This window comes from Nicotiana tomentosiformis, chromosome 1 (assembly GCF_000390325.3).
Source record: "Nicotiana tomentosiformis chromosome 1, ASM39032v3, whole genome shotgun sequence".
NCBI lineage: Eukaryota > Viridiplantae > Streptophyta > Magnoliopsida > Solanales > Solanaceae > Nicotiana > Nicotiana tomentosiformis.
Window position 1 is genome coordinate 46253395 of NC_090812.1, and position 14218 is coordinate 46267612.

General features: G+C 40.1%; 1 protein-coding gene and 1 long non-coding RNA gene across 2 annotated transcripts; one reads left to right on the plus strand and one right to left on the minus strand.

Annotated features, from left to right (window-relative positions):
• The first annotated feature begins 11167 nt into the window (after positions 1–11167).
• On the plus strand, positions 11168–13556 carry LOC104094948 (uncharacterized). The gene is made up of 2 exons (XR_686019.4): positions 11168–11491; positions 13236–13556. It is a non-coding gene; the product is annotated as an uncharacterized lncRNA (long non-coding RNA).
• A 59-nt stretch (positions 13557–13615) lies between these two features.
• LOC138906397 (uncharacterized) lies at positions 13616–13981 on the minus strand. The gene has a single exon (XM_070195069.1). It carries the CDS (start codon positions 13979–13981, stop codon positions 13616–13618), a length of 366 nt encoding a protein of 121 aa, XP_070051170.1.
• Positions 13982–14218: the final 237 nt, after the last annotated feature.

Sequence of the window (14218 nt, forward strand, 5' to 3'; positions counted from 1 at the left end):
TGTGGAAGAGATTGTTCCTCGTAACCCCGATGTCAGGTCTGATTTCTCGAAATTGCCTGAAGCCGAACCCGGGACCTTTAAGTCGGCGATGAAGGAGGCTAATTTATTAGAGCTTAAGGTGAAATACGACATTCCTGATCACGTCGAGTTGATCCCTGCCGGGTGGGATACGGTGCAGCACCACCGTCCAAGGTATTGCATATTCTACGCCTATCCCTTTCGTGTCGGCTACACTCTTCCTCTCTTCCCACTGACGGAGGAATTTTGTCGCTTCTACGGTATTTGCCCGACTCAACTCTCTCCGTATGTGTACAAGCTCATGAGGATGCTCACCAAATTCGCGGAGTTAGCCGGGGTCGAGATCACACTTCGACACCTGATGCACCTGTTCGCCCCCAGTTTTTATAGGGGGATGATGATGAATCTCCGCCACCGAGGAGGCAAATACCTGGTGGTGAAGATGGATGACAAGGCTAACCTCTAGTTCTGGCTCAACTTTTTTCTTTGTTAGAACTGAAGATGCGGTGGCCAATGTCGACGACTTCCCTGAAGCTTGTAATTGTACTCGTAAGTGCCTCACTCCCTTGCATGTAGGTACTTGGTTTATTTTGCTTAGTTGTGGATTCTGACATTTCGTTCTTTTCTTATGCAACCAAGACCTCGCCTCCTCTTTTAGTCGAGGACATTTTTGGTTGTGTCGGTCGGCTCCTCCCTCACATCGAAGGGATTCATAAGTGGCCGGGCTTCTTCAAGAGGTTCGGGCCGGCTCCCCCCTCAACTGGTAAGTTACTCTTGTCTTTGACCTGTTAGTTGTTTCTCTTTCGTAGTTTGTTTTGGCTAACTTTTTTATCCCTTTGTACTTCTCTTAATTTCAGCTAGAGGGTCCTCAAGGAGGTCGATAGCTCCCGCGCCTGCGTTCCGTAAGAGGATAACTGCTACCTCTTTGGCTCCTGCCCCTTCTACGACCGCGACTGATTCTTCTCACTCCTCGGTCCCTCCCGTTGCTGCTTCAGCATCAATTCCTTCTTTATCTACAGAGACTTCGCCCGCGGAACCTTTGGATTCTCCCTTGTACCGTCTCATAGATGAGGAAGAGGAGTCGTTGCCAAGTGATAGGGACCTGATGCCCCGTAAAAGGAGATCGGTGGACGTTGGTGACGAGGTTGCCCGGGCTGTTGGCTTGGTGATGGGTGATTTTACACTTCTTGAGATGGTGACTATTGTCATTGAATATGATATCGGGCCGACGTCTGAGATTCTGAGGTCGGCGGAGGCCGACGAGGGTGCGTCTCTCTTTTCTGCGATGACGGAAGCCGACGGGCCGACCACTAGGGCTTCTGACACTTCACGGTAAGAGGGGATGTTGACTTCGCAGCCAGCTGATGATACTTCTTTGCCGGCCGATGGGAGAGGCAAATTCATTATCGAAGAAGGCTATGAGACAGGTTCAGACGTTGATGCTGCTGACCTCAGGATGATGGAGGAAGGGTTTACCTAGCTCGAGGTGAGGCTGGAGGGGTCTACGAGGACCATTGCGATCCCCATGGATCGTGATCTGTTGAAGAACACGGAGAATGTAGTCCCTGCCCTCGGACGTCTTTGCTCTGACATAGAGGGTGAAACCCTCAAAGAGCTGGACAATGTTACCTTGTCGAGGAGCATAGACGACCTTGCTCTCAGGGTGAGTATTTTTGGGCTTCGTCTTTCTGTCTGTTTTTTTGTTTAGTATTTTGCCTTTGTTAGCAGGGGCGTTCTTATTTTTGCTTTCCTTTTTTTCTTTTTATGACTACAAACCATGATTTTGGAGATTGAAAGCGCCCGAAGGTAGGAGAAACATAAGGAAATATTTGAGAGGTTGAAACGTAAATATTTCTAGTACCATGATAACAACCGGGAGTTTCGTAGGCGGTTTGGTGAGGGCGGCAATTTGCGGGGCCTTCGTGATGAATTGAAGGAGAAGGATGATGAGCTGGTGAGAGTCATCGAGAAGTGTAGTGTCCTTGAGGGGATGTTGAGAAGTAGGGAAGAAGAGCTCAAAGTCAGTAGAGCCATAGAGGCCCAATGTGGCGACCTTCAGACGCAAGTGGTCAAACTGCACAAGCAATTGGAGGAGTGCTGGCTACAGATGGAGGTCCTTCATGGCGAAGTCGCCGAAAAGCAGAGCGAGCTTGAGAAGGCGAAGTCTTACCATTTGGAGGCTCAGAGAAAATTGGAGATATTAGAGTTGGCGAATAGGACTCTCTGGGCCGAGAGGGAGATTGATCAAGTTACGGTGAAGGCAAAAGAAGATAGGTTAGAGTAGAGGATCGGAGAGCTGGAAAAAGACAACTCCCTCATGTAGGACCGGGTGGCCGCCTTAAAGGCTTAAAAGGCTCAACTACTTGCGCAACCGTCTTCCTCTCGTACTTTAAATTTCCCAAATGTTTCTCGGGACCTGTATGAGGAATGGATTCATGCTGAAGCTTAGTTGGACGTGTTTTGAGATTTGTATAAGGCAGGGTCTTTTTCTGCGGTCGCCCTTGATATTGTTCGTGTTAAGGCCTGCAAGGCTCGGGTTGCCTGAGGTTGGTGATGATGAGGGGGACAGGGACGTGGACCATCTTAAAGAGAACGCCTAGTATGATGCTGTATACCCTGAGGGTGATGATGAAGAAAAGGATCGAGGCGGCCCAGGAATCGGCAGTCAGAGTGGTGGAGGTGTAGAAGATCGTGATGGCAGTGACCAGTAGTTTTTCTCCTCTTTTTTGTTGTTGTAAGCTTGTGTATTTTTGCCGGCATCTTCACGAGCCTTTGTAAAAAATATTTAAGTATGAAATAGAATTCCAAGATTGTTTTCTGTATCTGTTTCCTTTTCTGTGGTTAGTTTTTCTGTACTTGCGTGTTTTTTGCTTATGTTTCTTGTTTGAGCAAGGTCGAACATATTTGAACTTAGTCGTGGCCGAGGGCCGGTAGATGTTAGTTCGAGCGAGGTCGAACATATCTGAACTTAGCTGTGGCTGAGGGCCGACAGATGTTAGTTTGAGCGAGGTCGAACATAACCTGAACTTAGTAATGGTCGGCGGCCGGTAGGTGTTAGTTCAAGCGAGGTCGAACATAACCCCGAGTTTAGTTATGACCGAGAGCTGGTAGGTGCTAGTTCGAGCGAGGTCGAACATAACCTGAATTTAATTATGGCCGAGGGCCTGTAGGTTCTAGTTCGAGCGAGGTCAAACATAACCTGAATTTAATTATGCCCCGGGGCCGGTAGGTGTTAGTTCGAGCGAGGTCGAACATAACCTGAATTTAATTATGGCAGAGGGCCGGTAGGTGTTAGTTCGAGCGAGGTCGAACATAACCTGAATTTAATTATGACCGAGGGCCGGTAGGTTAATTCGAGCGAGGTCGAACATAACCTGAATTTGAGAGAAATGCGCTGGTAAGTGTAATGTTTATTGCCTTGACATTGTTGCATTTGTTACTGTTACATCCCGTGAGTTTAACAATATTGACACCATTATATACGTTTGATATGGTATTTTGAGTGAAATATTTTTGTAAAAAGTTTGAAAAATATGATTTTATATAGTTATTAATATTACTACTTCCGAATATGCTTTAAATTATATAAATAATATGAGATTTTCTTTATTGTAAAGATAGAAATTATTTTCTCACAAGAAAAGAAGATTATCTTTTTACCATTTTAAGAATTAAGCGTATAAAAATTTGTACTCTTTATATGAGATTAGGAAAATTAGAAGTTGAGAAAATATGTGTATTTTTTTTTTACATGGATGTTTTAATGAAATAATAGTGTATGTATTGATTTTATATGGTACCATATGACCATAATAGTAAGGTGTATAAAGTGAGTTAAAAGTAAGTAGTATTTTAAGTAATTTGAGATAATTCTTAATTATATGGATAATTAGGTAATTAATAATTTTTAGTGGAAAATTAATTAAAAGTTTGGATAAGACCTACAAGGCCTAACGTGGCAGCCCCTCCCTTTCAAATTAATGACTCTTAAAGTCATGTAACTTGGTGGCACTAAGGTGTATGATGAGTCATAACACCTCAATGAAGTTGTTTACACGTTGGAGGACCATGAATAACACATAAGTTATCTTTGAATAATTTCCTTTGTCTTGGTTTCTTTATTGGTAATGAAATTTGAGGAATTTTGGAGATACATGACAGAAGAAGGCCGAAAGGAACTGTTTGATAATGTAGAGTATGGAGTGAATATTAGTCGGATAAGAAATGACGTGATATGATATCAAGAATATCTTAAGGATTTTTTTCTACTATCCGCCGTTACGTATTTTGTCACAATTAACGTGTGTTAGAGGGATTGTTAGGAGAACTGGTTCAGGTATGTTAAGGCTAATCCTTCTTTCTTTTGGCATGATCCAAGTAACGATACGTAAACATAATGTTATTCCATAAGTGGTTCTACTCTTAGTAGTTAAGGATGTCTATGTTATTCATTCCTGTAAATTGATATTCAAGCATGTCTAAGCATATTCTTAAATCTCTATTGAGGTATTTGATAAAAATGTTAATGTTTATAATATAGTGATACACTCATCTTCATGCATATTCATTTTTCACCGTGCTACGGCCAGTCGGGCAGTTACCACCGGTTGGGCAGTTATGTATTATTATTTACCACTGGTTGGGCAGACATGCATATTCATTTACCACCGAGCTACGGTCGGTTGAGCAGTCATGTATTTACCACCGAGCTATGGCCGGTTGGGCAGTCATGCATTTACCACCGCGCTACGGCCGGTCGGGCAGTTACCACTAATCAGTTGGGCAGTCATGCATCATACGATATGGATAATAGTCTTAAAGAGAAGCATTGTATATATATGAGTATAATAAGTATGCATATACGGTGGCACTTCAAAGATTCAGGTTGATTCCTATATGTCTTTAATTAATGTTGACTTATTGTTATGTTTCAGTTCTGCCTTACATACTCAGTACATTATTCGTACTGACGCTCTTTTGTTGGGGACGCTGCATTCATGCTTGCAGGTATAAATAATCAGTTTGACGAGCCCTCATAGTAGACGAGATTGGCATTCATCAAAGGATCGGTAAGACTCCACCTCATTCGGAGTGCAACCGAGTCTATGAGTCATCGTGTCAGAGTGTTGCTAAAGACTTATAGGTAGAACGGTACCCTGTCCCATTTGATGTCAAATAATCTTAGAGGCTTTGTAGATAGAGATTTATTTTGTACAGTATGTTAGAGGCCTTGACGGCCCATATGTATTTATGTTTTAAGAAAAATGATTCAGTAATACAATGTTTTCCCACTTACAGTTGTACATTAGGAGTTGTGGCCATGTGGGCCTATGATAGTTACAAAAGGAATGAGTTCAGCTAACTCAACCTATATATGTTCTAGTTTTGGTCGAATGATCATAAGTTACAGAGTGGTTCGCTCGGGCCAGCACGACACTGGGTGCCAGCCACGCCTCCCCAGGTTTGGGGCGTGACAGTTACATACTTGGAGAAATTTATAGACTTTTGTTGTTGGCTGGCGTTCCAGTCCCATTCCCGGTCTATTTAGTCCTTTCATTGGTCGATATGGAGAGTAGTAAGAGGCCGAGCAATGAAATAGTAACCAGGGCTTAGCCTTCGTGTACTTCGACTTGGAGTGTTCCCTTCGTCGCCTAGTTAAAAACCTCCTTGAGAAAACACAACAAGGATAAAACTCAAGTGAGGAAAAAAAGAGTACAACTTGGGGGACACTCTTTCCTTTAGAAGTTGAAGTATTTGAGGTGGCTGATAATCCAGTTGTTTGGTAGTAGCTTTCCTTCCATTGTTTCTAGATGAAATGATACTTTATTCACTTTTGCTATGATTTTGTACGGACTGTCCCAATTTTTTCTCAGCTTACCTTCCCTGGGATCTTTCCTTACTAGGGTTTTAGCTTTCAGTACGTAGTCCCCGACTTTGAGCGGCTTGACCTTTGCTTTCTTGTTATAATAGCGTTTTGCTTGCTGTTTTTGGGCGATCATTCTTATATAAGCCATATCTCTTCATCGAGTTCCTTCCTTCGGCCCTCATCGTTGCTTGTGCTGCTCTTATGGGAGTACTTTAGACTGGGCTCACCATCCTCAACTGGTATTACTGCATCGGTCCCATAGACCAAAGAGTAGGGTGTCTCTCCTGTGCTAAATTTCTGAGTTGTCCGATATGACCACAATACTTCTGGTAGGACTTCCGGCCACAGTCCCTTGGCGTTCTCGAGCTTCTTTTTCATGATGTTTAGTATTGATTGTTGGAGGAATCTTCTTGCCCATTGCCCGTGAATTGGGTTCCTTTGTAACTGCTGATTTCTTTGGGGAAGGCGGAACTGGCATATGATATTTCTCCATATAAAAGTGATTAATTCTTGTTCCCGTATTTGGGCGAATTCTCCCACTTCCACCCAATTAGAAAAATAATCAGTTAAAACTAAAAGGAATCGTACGTTATCTCGTCCTGCCGGGAGGGGGCCTACGATGTCCATTCCCCATTTGATGAACGGCCAAGGTGAGGTGACTAAGTGGATGTGTTCGCCCGCTTGGTGAATCACTGGGGTGTACTTCTAGCATTGCTCAAATCTTTTTACAAAGTCTGCGGCCTCCTTTTTCATGGTGGGCCAATAATATCCCGCCAGTATGAGGCATCTGACCAGCATTCGGTTGCCGGAATAAGCCATGCAATGGACTTCGTGGATCTCCTCAAGGACGTGCCGAGTCTGGTTTGGGCCAAGGCACTTTGCTAAAGGTCCGCCATAGGTTCTCTTGTACAGGTCATTGTGGAGGATACTGTATCTGGTTGGCTGCATTCTCAGTTTCCTGGCCTCTTTTTTATCACCTGGGAGTGCGCCGTCCTGCAAGTATACGATAATATGATTGCGCCAATCCCAAGTTAAGTTAATAGTTCTTACCTCGACTTGGTCTAGCGAGGAGTTGAGCAGATGGACCATGTTTTTGTCTCATGTTGTGATGCTTTTGGTAGCTGTGGCTAGTTTGGTGAGGCAGTCTACCTCAGCGTTCTATGCTCGTGGAATTTGGTCGAGCTGGCATTCGTCGAACTCAGGCAGTAGTTTGCAAATTTCGGTCTGGTATTTTTGCAATCTTTGTTCCTTGATTTGGAAAGTCCCTGTGACTTGGTTGACTACGAGCTGGGAATGACAACGTAGTTTTAACCGTTTTTCCCCATACTTGAGTGCTAGTCTCAAACCTGCAATGACAGCCTCATACGCGGCCTCGTTATTAGTCATATTCGGGCACCTTATAGACTGGAGAATTACTTCACCTGTTGGGACTTTGAGTACGAGTCCTAGTCTGTACCCCGACGCGTTGGACATGCTGTCGGTGTATAGGATGGTATGTGATATCGTGCTTGCTGAGCTCGATGGACCATTTGGCCAGACTCCCCGATAGCTCGGGTTTATGCAAAATACATCTAAGGGTAAAGTTGTGACGACTGAGATGGGGTGACTGACGAGCGCAAAACACATACTTAAATATGCTCGCTAGTTGAATAATAGTATAATATAATATCGTATCCACAGGGATTGGAGTTAAACAGTATTATCGTAGTTTGTAGCTAGATTGCTATCTAAGATAATCAACAGTTTAGAATTATGTGATTTAACAACTAAAATTAACTAAGAATCTAAACCTAATTGACGAATGACAATCAAACAAAAGTGAGCAAGGAAGATATCAATGGGAGAAAATAGGGATTGATTGGATAGGTTCAAGATAAATGTCTGGGATTTAACTCTAGTTAATTCACTTCTAATTTTCAAGTGAGTCTCTCGAATTCACTCGATTATTAGTTCAAACGTTTAGTAGAAACTTCTCTCTCGATTAAGTCTCAACCTCACAATATGATCCAATATAAGCTCGGTGAAGATATGTACGACTTCGTAGTGGATTGGTCTTTAAGAGAATCCCTTTCGATTATCCTCCTAACTAGGTTTAATCAACAATTCAACTAGCCTCTTTTGATTATTGAGAAGAATTAATGAATTCAACCAACAATATAATGCAAAGATATCACAAGTTATGCCTCTCTCGATTACATGAACAAGTGACTATAGATGCAACAATTAAAACATCCAAAACGATTCAATACATAAAACTAGAGTTATAATCCACAAACAAATTTCAATACACCAAATCCATCAAACCCTAAAGAGAACTACTCCATAGATATGGAGTAATTCATCACAAATATGTTAAAGTAAAGAAAAATATAAAACGATCCAAACTCTTCTCTTGAGTGAGGATTGAATGATGAATTCCTTGTGCTTTTTCGTCTCCAGCTCCTCCTTAGAATCCTTAGGTCTTAGATGTATCAAAAGTCCAAAAATAACGTTTTTCATGTATTTATACCAAGTAGGGTCGGGCCCAGATAAAAATATCTTTTCCAAGTCGAAATAGGACATTTACTCCGTAAACGTTGTACAGGCGCGCCGCCCCACGTGGGGAGCTAGCGGAGAAGTTTAGAGAGCACGTTCTGACGGACAACAACACAATAGCACTGCTACATCGCCCAGCGCGCCGCACTAATGGAAAAATTCAGAGGACTTTGTTCTTTAATTCCCGATGACGATTTACTTGTCCTCTCTATTGGCCATGTTGGCAAGCACAAAATGCTAAGCCACTTTATCAAAATATTTCAATTCCTTGCAAGTTTTGTTGCCTAAAATTTAAATTGGCAGTAACCTCGTCATGCCCAACCAGCTTCACGTCGTGATAGGCCATCCAATTGGTCTTGAGTGTTTTTTTCTTTTAATTTTCATATGTATACTCAATTTTTGACCCCGAACCCGATCTCAGCTTAATTATTGGGCTTTTACTCAGACTTCAAAGCTCCAAATAGCTCGAATTAGTTCTACAATATCTACATAGCTTGGAATCACTCCTACAAGGTATAAAATATACTATAAGTGCAAAATACTATCAATTAAAGCTCAAACACAAGTAAAGTGCAGTGAATTATAGGGCAATAAGTGACTAAAATACGTAATTATAGCCTACCATAAACACCCCACGCTTAAATCATTGCTCCTCCTCGAGCAATCCAACTACACTTCATATAGAACACGACCTTTCTAAACAACTCTCATAACTCATCATACCAAGAATATTTAAAATAGACTAAGCCCAATAGTGTAACATCCTAGCCTCAAGATTTAATTCAAAAGCTTTATTTATAACATGCTCACTTACTCTAACACAAAGGTCAACGACATTACCTTTCCTTCGTGAATCAAGTGCCCTCACACAACAATAGAGAGTAGTTCCACACACCATAGAAATTAAGAATAATTAGGAACTCAAAATAGAAAGAATTCACTCACTCTCAGAAACAACATTCATATGCCACAAAAGACGTACCATGGGCTTGCCCGTAGTATACTACTCAACTAATCGAACTCATTCAGTCAAAGATCAAGTAGGACTTTAATTGGTTGTAATGTAGGCTGCGGGACAGGTAGGATACATTTAGATATAAGAGTGACTACACCTCCCTAAGCACTTCAGTACATACAATTTCATTATTCAAAACCCCACACTTATGTCAATCCATAACTCCACCTTTACATTAATATACATTAACTCCCAACTTCTTTAAGCACAATTACATCAAAAGTTACCACTATCATGGAATATTTTTCATAACCATACAATTATTTTTTCTTTCCTTTTTATTTTCAATTCAAGTGGCTCTTACGTTTTCAAAAATAATGCACCTTTCTTCTTATTTCATTAGTTTCACTCAAAAGCCAAACCAACCACCACACACTTCAACTTTTACAAAGTTCATAACAATTTTAAGTGCTCACGAGAGGTTAAAAGTTCAAATAGATGGTCAATTCAAATAAATGGGTAATGCTTGTAATGCGATTGCCAAAGAAATATGAATACATGCTCAAAGAGGTTAACTAAGATACATAACAATTAGGTGGGTAAGAGCATACAACTGGCTTAATAAAGAAATGCCTATATCACTTTCAAGACTGAATAAAACTACTATTTCGCTTTACAAATATACGGGGCAAGTTCTAGACATCAAATGTAATACACAGAATACACAAAACCTCACACCCACATGGCACATAACTCACTCAATAATGGATTATCAAGATACCCTAGTCAAAGAAGTTAAGCAAAGTTAAGATCATACACTTTAAGGTGCTTATGCAAGAGTAAAAAACTGAGCCTAAGAGTCACAACTAAAGCACTCACTATTCTCAAGATATAATAAAGTTAAGAGATACTGCCTTCAATTCAAATCATAGCACAAGGTTTTCTACTTCTAAAATAATAACTGACTATACCCGGTTCAAACAAAACCCTTGGAAAAGAACCGCGACACAAAGAAAAACCAAGGGGAAATCATTACACTAATTACAAAAGAAAATCTTTTTGTCTTTTTCTTTTAACTTTAATCCCTCAAGAAACCTGTCGAATGATATCCATCGTCGGGAAAAATCAAAATTTTATGTTTTTTTTTCCAATTGTTTTTCTATCTCTAACTACTAAAATAAAAAAAACTAACACATATACATGCAACATACAATTATCCCCCTATCCCGCTCTATAAGTTGTGGCATATCCCCATGACACACAATTAAAAAATATACTGTAAAGGAAACTTCCCTGAATATCTAGTCGGGGTCTGAGTCGAAGTCGGGCTCCATTCCACGCACCCGAACCAAAGCACACATCCATGCAAACAACTTCTTCTCAGCCTTCTTGGGGTACACCCCACACTTTTGTTTCTCACTCACCACAGCTTTGTCTTTTGAACTCTTCACATTCCACTCAATACTTGTAGCTGGTGTAACGACCCGACTGGTCGTTTTGAGCTCTAGTGCGTTGTTCGGCGGTTTGAGTAGCTTCACTCTATGTTTTATGACTTGTACGCATGGTCGGAATTTAATTTCGGGAAGTTCGGAATTGATTTGAAAAGAAAATTCTAATTTCGGAAGCTTTAAGTTAGAAGAATTAATTAAGGTTTGACTTTTGAGTAAAACGACCTAAAAGAAAAAGAATGTGGCTGATTCATCTAGAAAAGGACTAGGAGGAAATAAAAAAGAGGGGGAGGACGTGAAAGTAAGGGAAAAAAAAAAAGAAACGATAAGGAGGGGCTGGTTTTTTGGGGAAAGGGACACGAAAAAGGCACCTAAAAAAAGAAGAAGAAGGAAACAAAAATGAAAGATACGAAAACAACAAAAAGAAAGAGAGCTTGAAATCTCACAATCACTCATCTTACTCATATTCCTTTTGAACATAAACAATGGCTATATTCTATCCAAATTCAGTTGGGTTGAAATTAATCTATCAAAGCTACGTAATGGAGATCGATTTCGTTGGTTGAGTTGATGTCGAGTGATTGAGGCTGAGATATAGTCCGTAGTAACCTGTGCTTTGTTCGAATTCGAGGTGCATTCACATTCAAGGCAAAATTATATAATACAAAGGTCCTTTCCTTTTTCTACCTTGCTTCAATTTTTACTTCGTATATCATAAATTAGTAGTTTATTTGTTATGTTTCAGCACATTTTGATAACTTTATTTATTTATTTTTCTTAATTTGTGCTTGTTGTGTGGAATATAAATAATAATGATTTTTGACTTTTTCTTACTGTTTTTTTTTGGATTTCGTAAGAGTGATAGGTGTTGAAATTCTTTCTCCTCTATATAATGTTCAATTCATTCTCTTGTCTACTGTATCAATGCCTTCCTACTTAGCTGCTTTGGTATTTTACACTAATTCTCTTATCATCATGAGTTTAATAAGATCATAAATTGGACGATAAGTTTTGATTATTAAAAAGGTGAAGATGAAACTATTTTGGGGTTCTTCTCTTCGTCTCTGATTTCTCATTATCGGTGTGTATGTGCTTTATTGGATTTTATTTAGTTATTTTTTTTTGAGCTAATCTTTATTGATTCCATATAGTCTTCTATTGAGCTTAGTTTTCAATTATTTTCCGTAGTCCTCCGTCTTAGTTTTATTACAAGTTTAATACACGATTTATATATGGATTTAAATATGAAAATTAGTAGAAATTTGGGATTTTGGGAGAAAATATAGAATTTGGTATTTTTGGATTTTGACCACGAAATTGGGCATGGAATTAAGAATAAATTATATATTTGAGTTCTTGGTGTTATGGGTAAAGTTTATCTTCAAACATTTCCGAAATCTGGGCGCGTGGGCTCGAGGGTTGACTTTGTTGGCTTTTGAGCGAAGCTGAAAATCATTATAAATTGTTAAATTATACGTACTGGTGTATATTTGTTTGACTAGTTTGAAGAGACGGGCATCGGGTTGAGGTGTTTGAGTGGTGTTGGAGTCGGTTATGGAATTTCGGAGTGAGGTAAGTCTCTTGTCTAACCTTATAAGAGAAAATTTACCCCCATAGATGATTTAAATTATTATATACTGCTAATTGTGGGGGCTACATACGCACGAGGTGACGAGAGTCCGTACGTAGCTACTAATTATGCTATGTACGGGTAGTTTAGGACCCAAATCATGAATTACTTGTAATATTTGCACCCTTTATTAATTGAAGTACTTGAATCATTTTGGAAATTGTTAGAGCAAATAGTAAAAGATCAAAATTTCACATACTTGAATTTTTGTGCAAATATCGACCGCTAATAGTAATTGTACATCCCTATGTGTTAGCCTTATGATAGCTTCTCATTCCGAAGGTTCATAAAGTGTCTTCCTTTCTTGTGGAGCGGGCCGAACACCTCGGCAGTATAGATGCATCTATGGATCGTGCCGCACGTCACTCGGTAGTGTACACGTTATTCCGGATCGGGCCGAACGACCTCAGCAGAATCGGGCGTTATCGCTAGTAGTTCGAATATTCACAAGATAAACCTCCCACTGAAGCCCGATATTTTATGGTATTTCTTGCTTAATTGGTATTGACACTTTGAAACTTTCTAAGATATTAATGTAGAATACAATATCGAGAAACTTATGCTTTAAAAGGAATAATTGGAAGATTATAAACCTTACAAATTTACCCCACTATTGTTATGTACTTCATATTTGCTTACGCCTTTATTATATTTCTTTATTAGATCTTTAGTAAGTGTCGATGTCGACCTCTCGTCACTACTTATTCGAGGTTAGGCTCGATACTTACTGGGTACAGGTTGATTTACGTACTCATACTACACTTGGTGTATATTTTTGTGCAGGTAGATATAAGTCTAGTGGTTTTCTAGGCGCAGAGGCGCAACTATTGCGGGGACTTACGGTGAGCTGCATTCCATGTTACGAATCCGCAGCATACAGAGTCTCCATCAAAGTTATTTACATTCCCCTGTCTAATCTATATTCCATACATATGCTGTCTTTTATCATATTTCCTAGTTGATACTCATGCACTTGTGACACCGGATTTTGGGTGTTCTTACAGGTTATTCACTATTGTGGTTAGTGCAGATATTTTCATTTACTGTGTAAATTCTATTTTTATACTGTCTAATTAAGGAAAAACTTTGATTTCAAATTTCTAAGATGAGTAATTAATTTGGTAAATTACCGTTGGCTTGCCTGACGGCGGCGTTAGGCGCCATCACAATCTATAGTGGATTTCGGTCGTGACAGCTGGCTTTTCCTTTTTCAACCCCGTTTGTACATTCATCTCAAAAGTCACAGTCTCCTCACCCACTCTCAGCATGAGTCTTCTCTCGTGTATATCTAAAATCTCCCTACTCGTTGCTAAGAATGGTCTTCCTAAGATGAGAGAGACCTCCTTGTTCTCCTCCATATTCAACACTATAAAGTCTACAGGAAAGACAAACTTATCTACCCGAACTAAAATATCTTCCACTATCCCCTCAGGTATCAGAATCGTCTGGTCAGCCAGTTGCAAAGATATTGGTGCTGACCTTATCTCTCCAATCTCATTCTCCAACTTCCCGTAAATAGACAAAGGCATTAGATTAATTGAGGCACCAGAATCACATAAAGACTTATAAAATTTAATAGTGCCTAAAGAGTAAGGTATAGTAAAACTCCCTGGATCTCCACACTTCCGTAGGAGTTTGTTTTGCAAGATTGCTTTGCAATGCTCTGTGAGCTTCACCACCGAGGTCTCTTCTATCTTCGTCTTCTTTGTAAGGATCTCCTTCAAGAATTTGGCATAAGCTGGCATTTATGAAAGCACTTATGTGAA

Excerpts from the sequence above, each read along its gene's own strand:
- LOC138906397 (XM_070195069.1), bottom strand. The coding sequence starts at position 13,981 with ATGCCTTTGTCTATTTACGGGAAGTTGGAGAATGAGATTGGAGAGATA.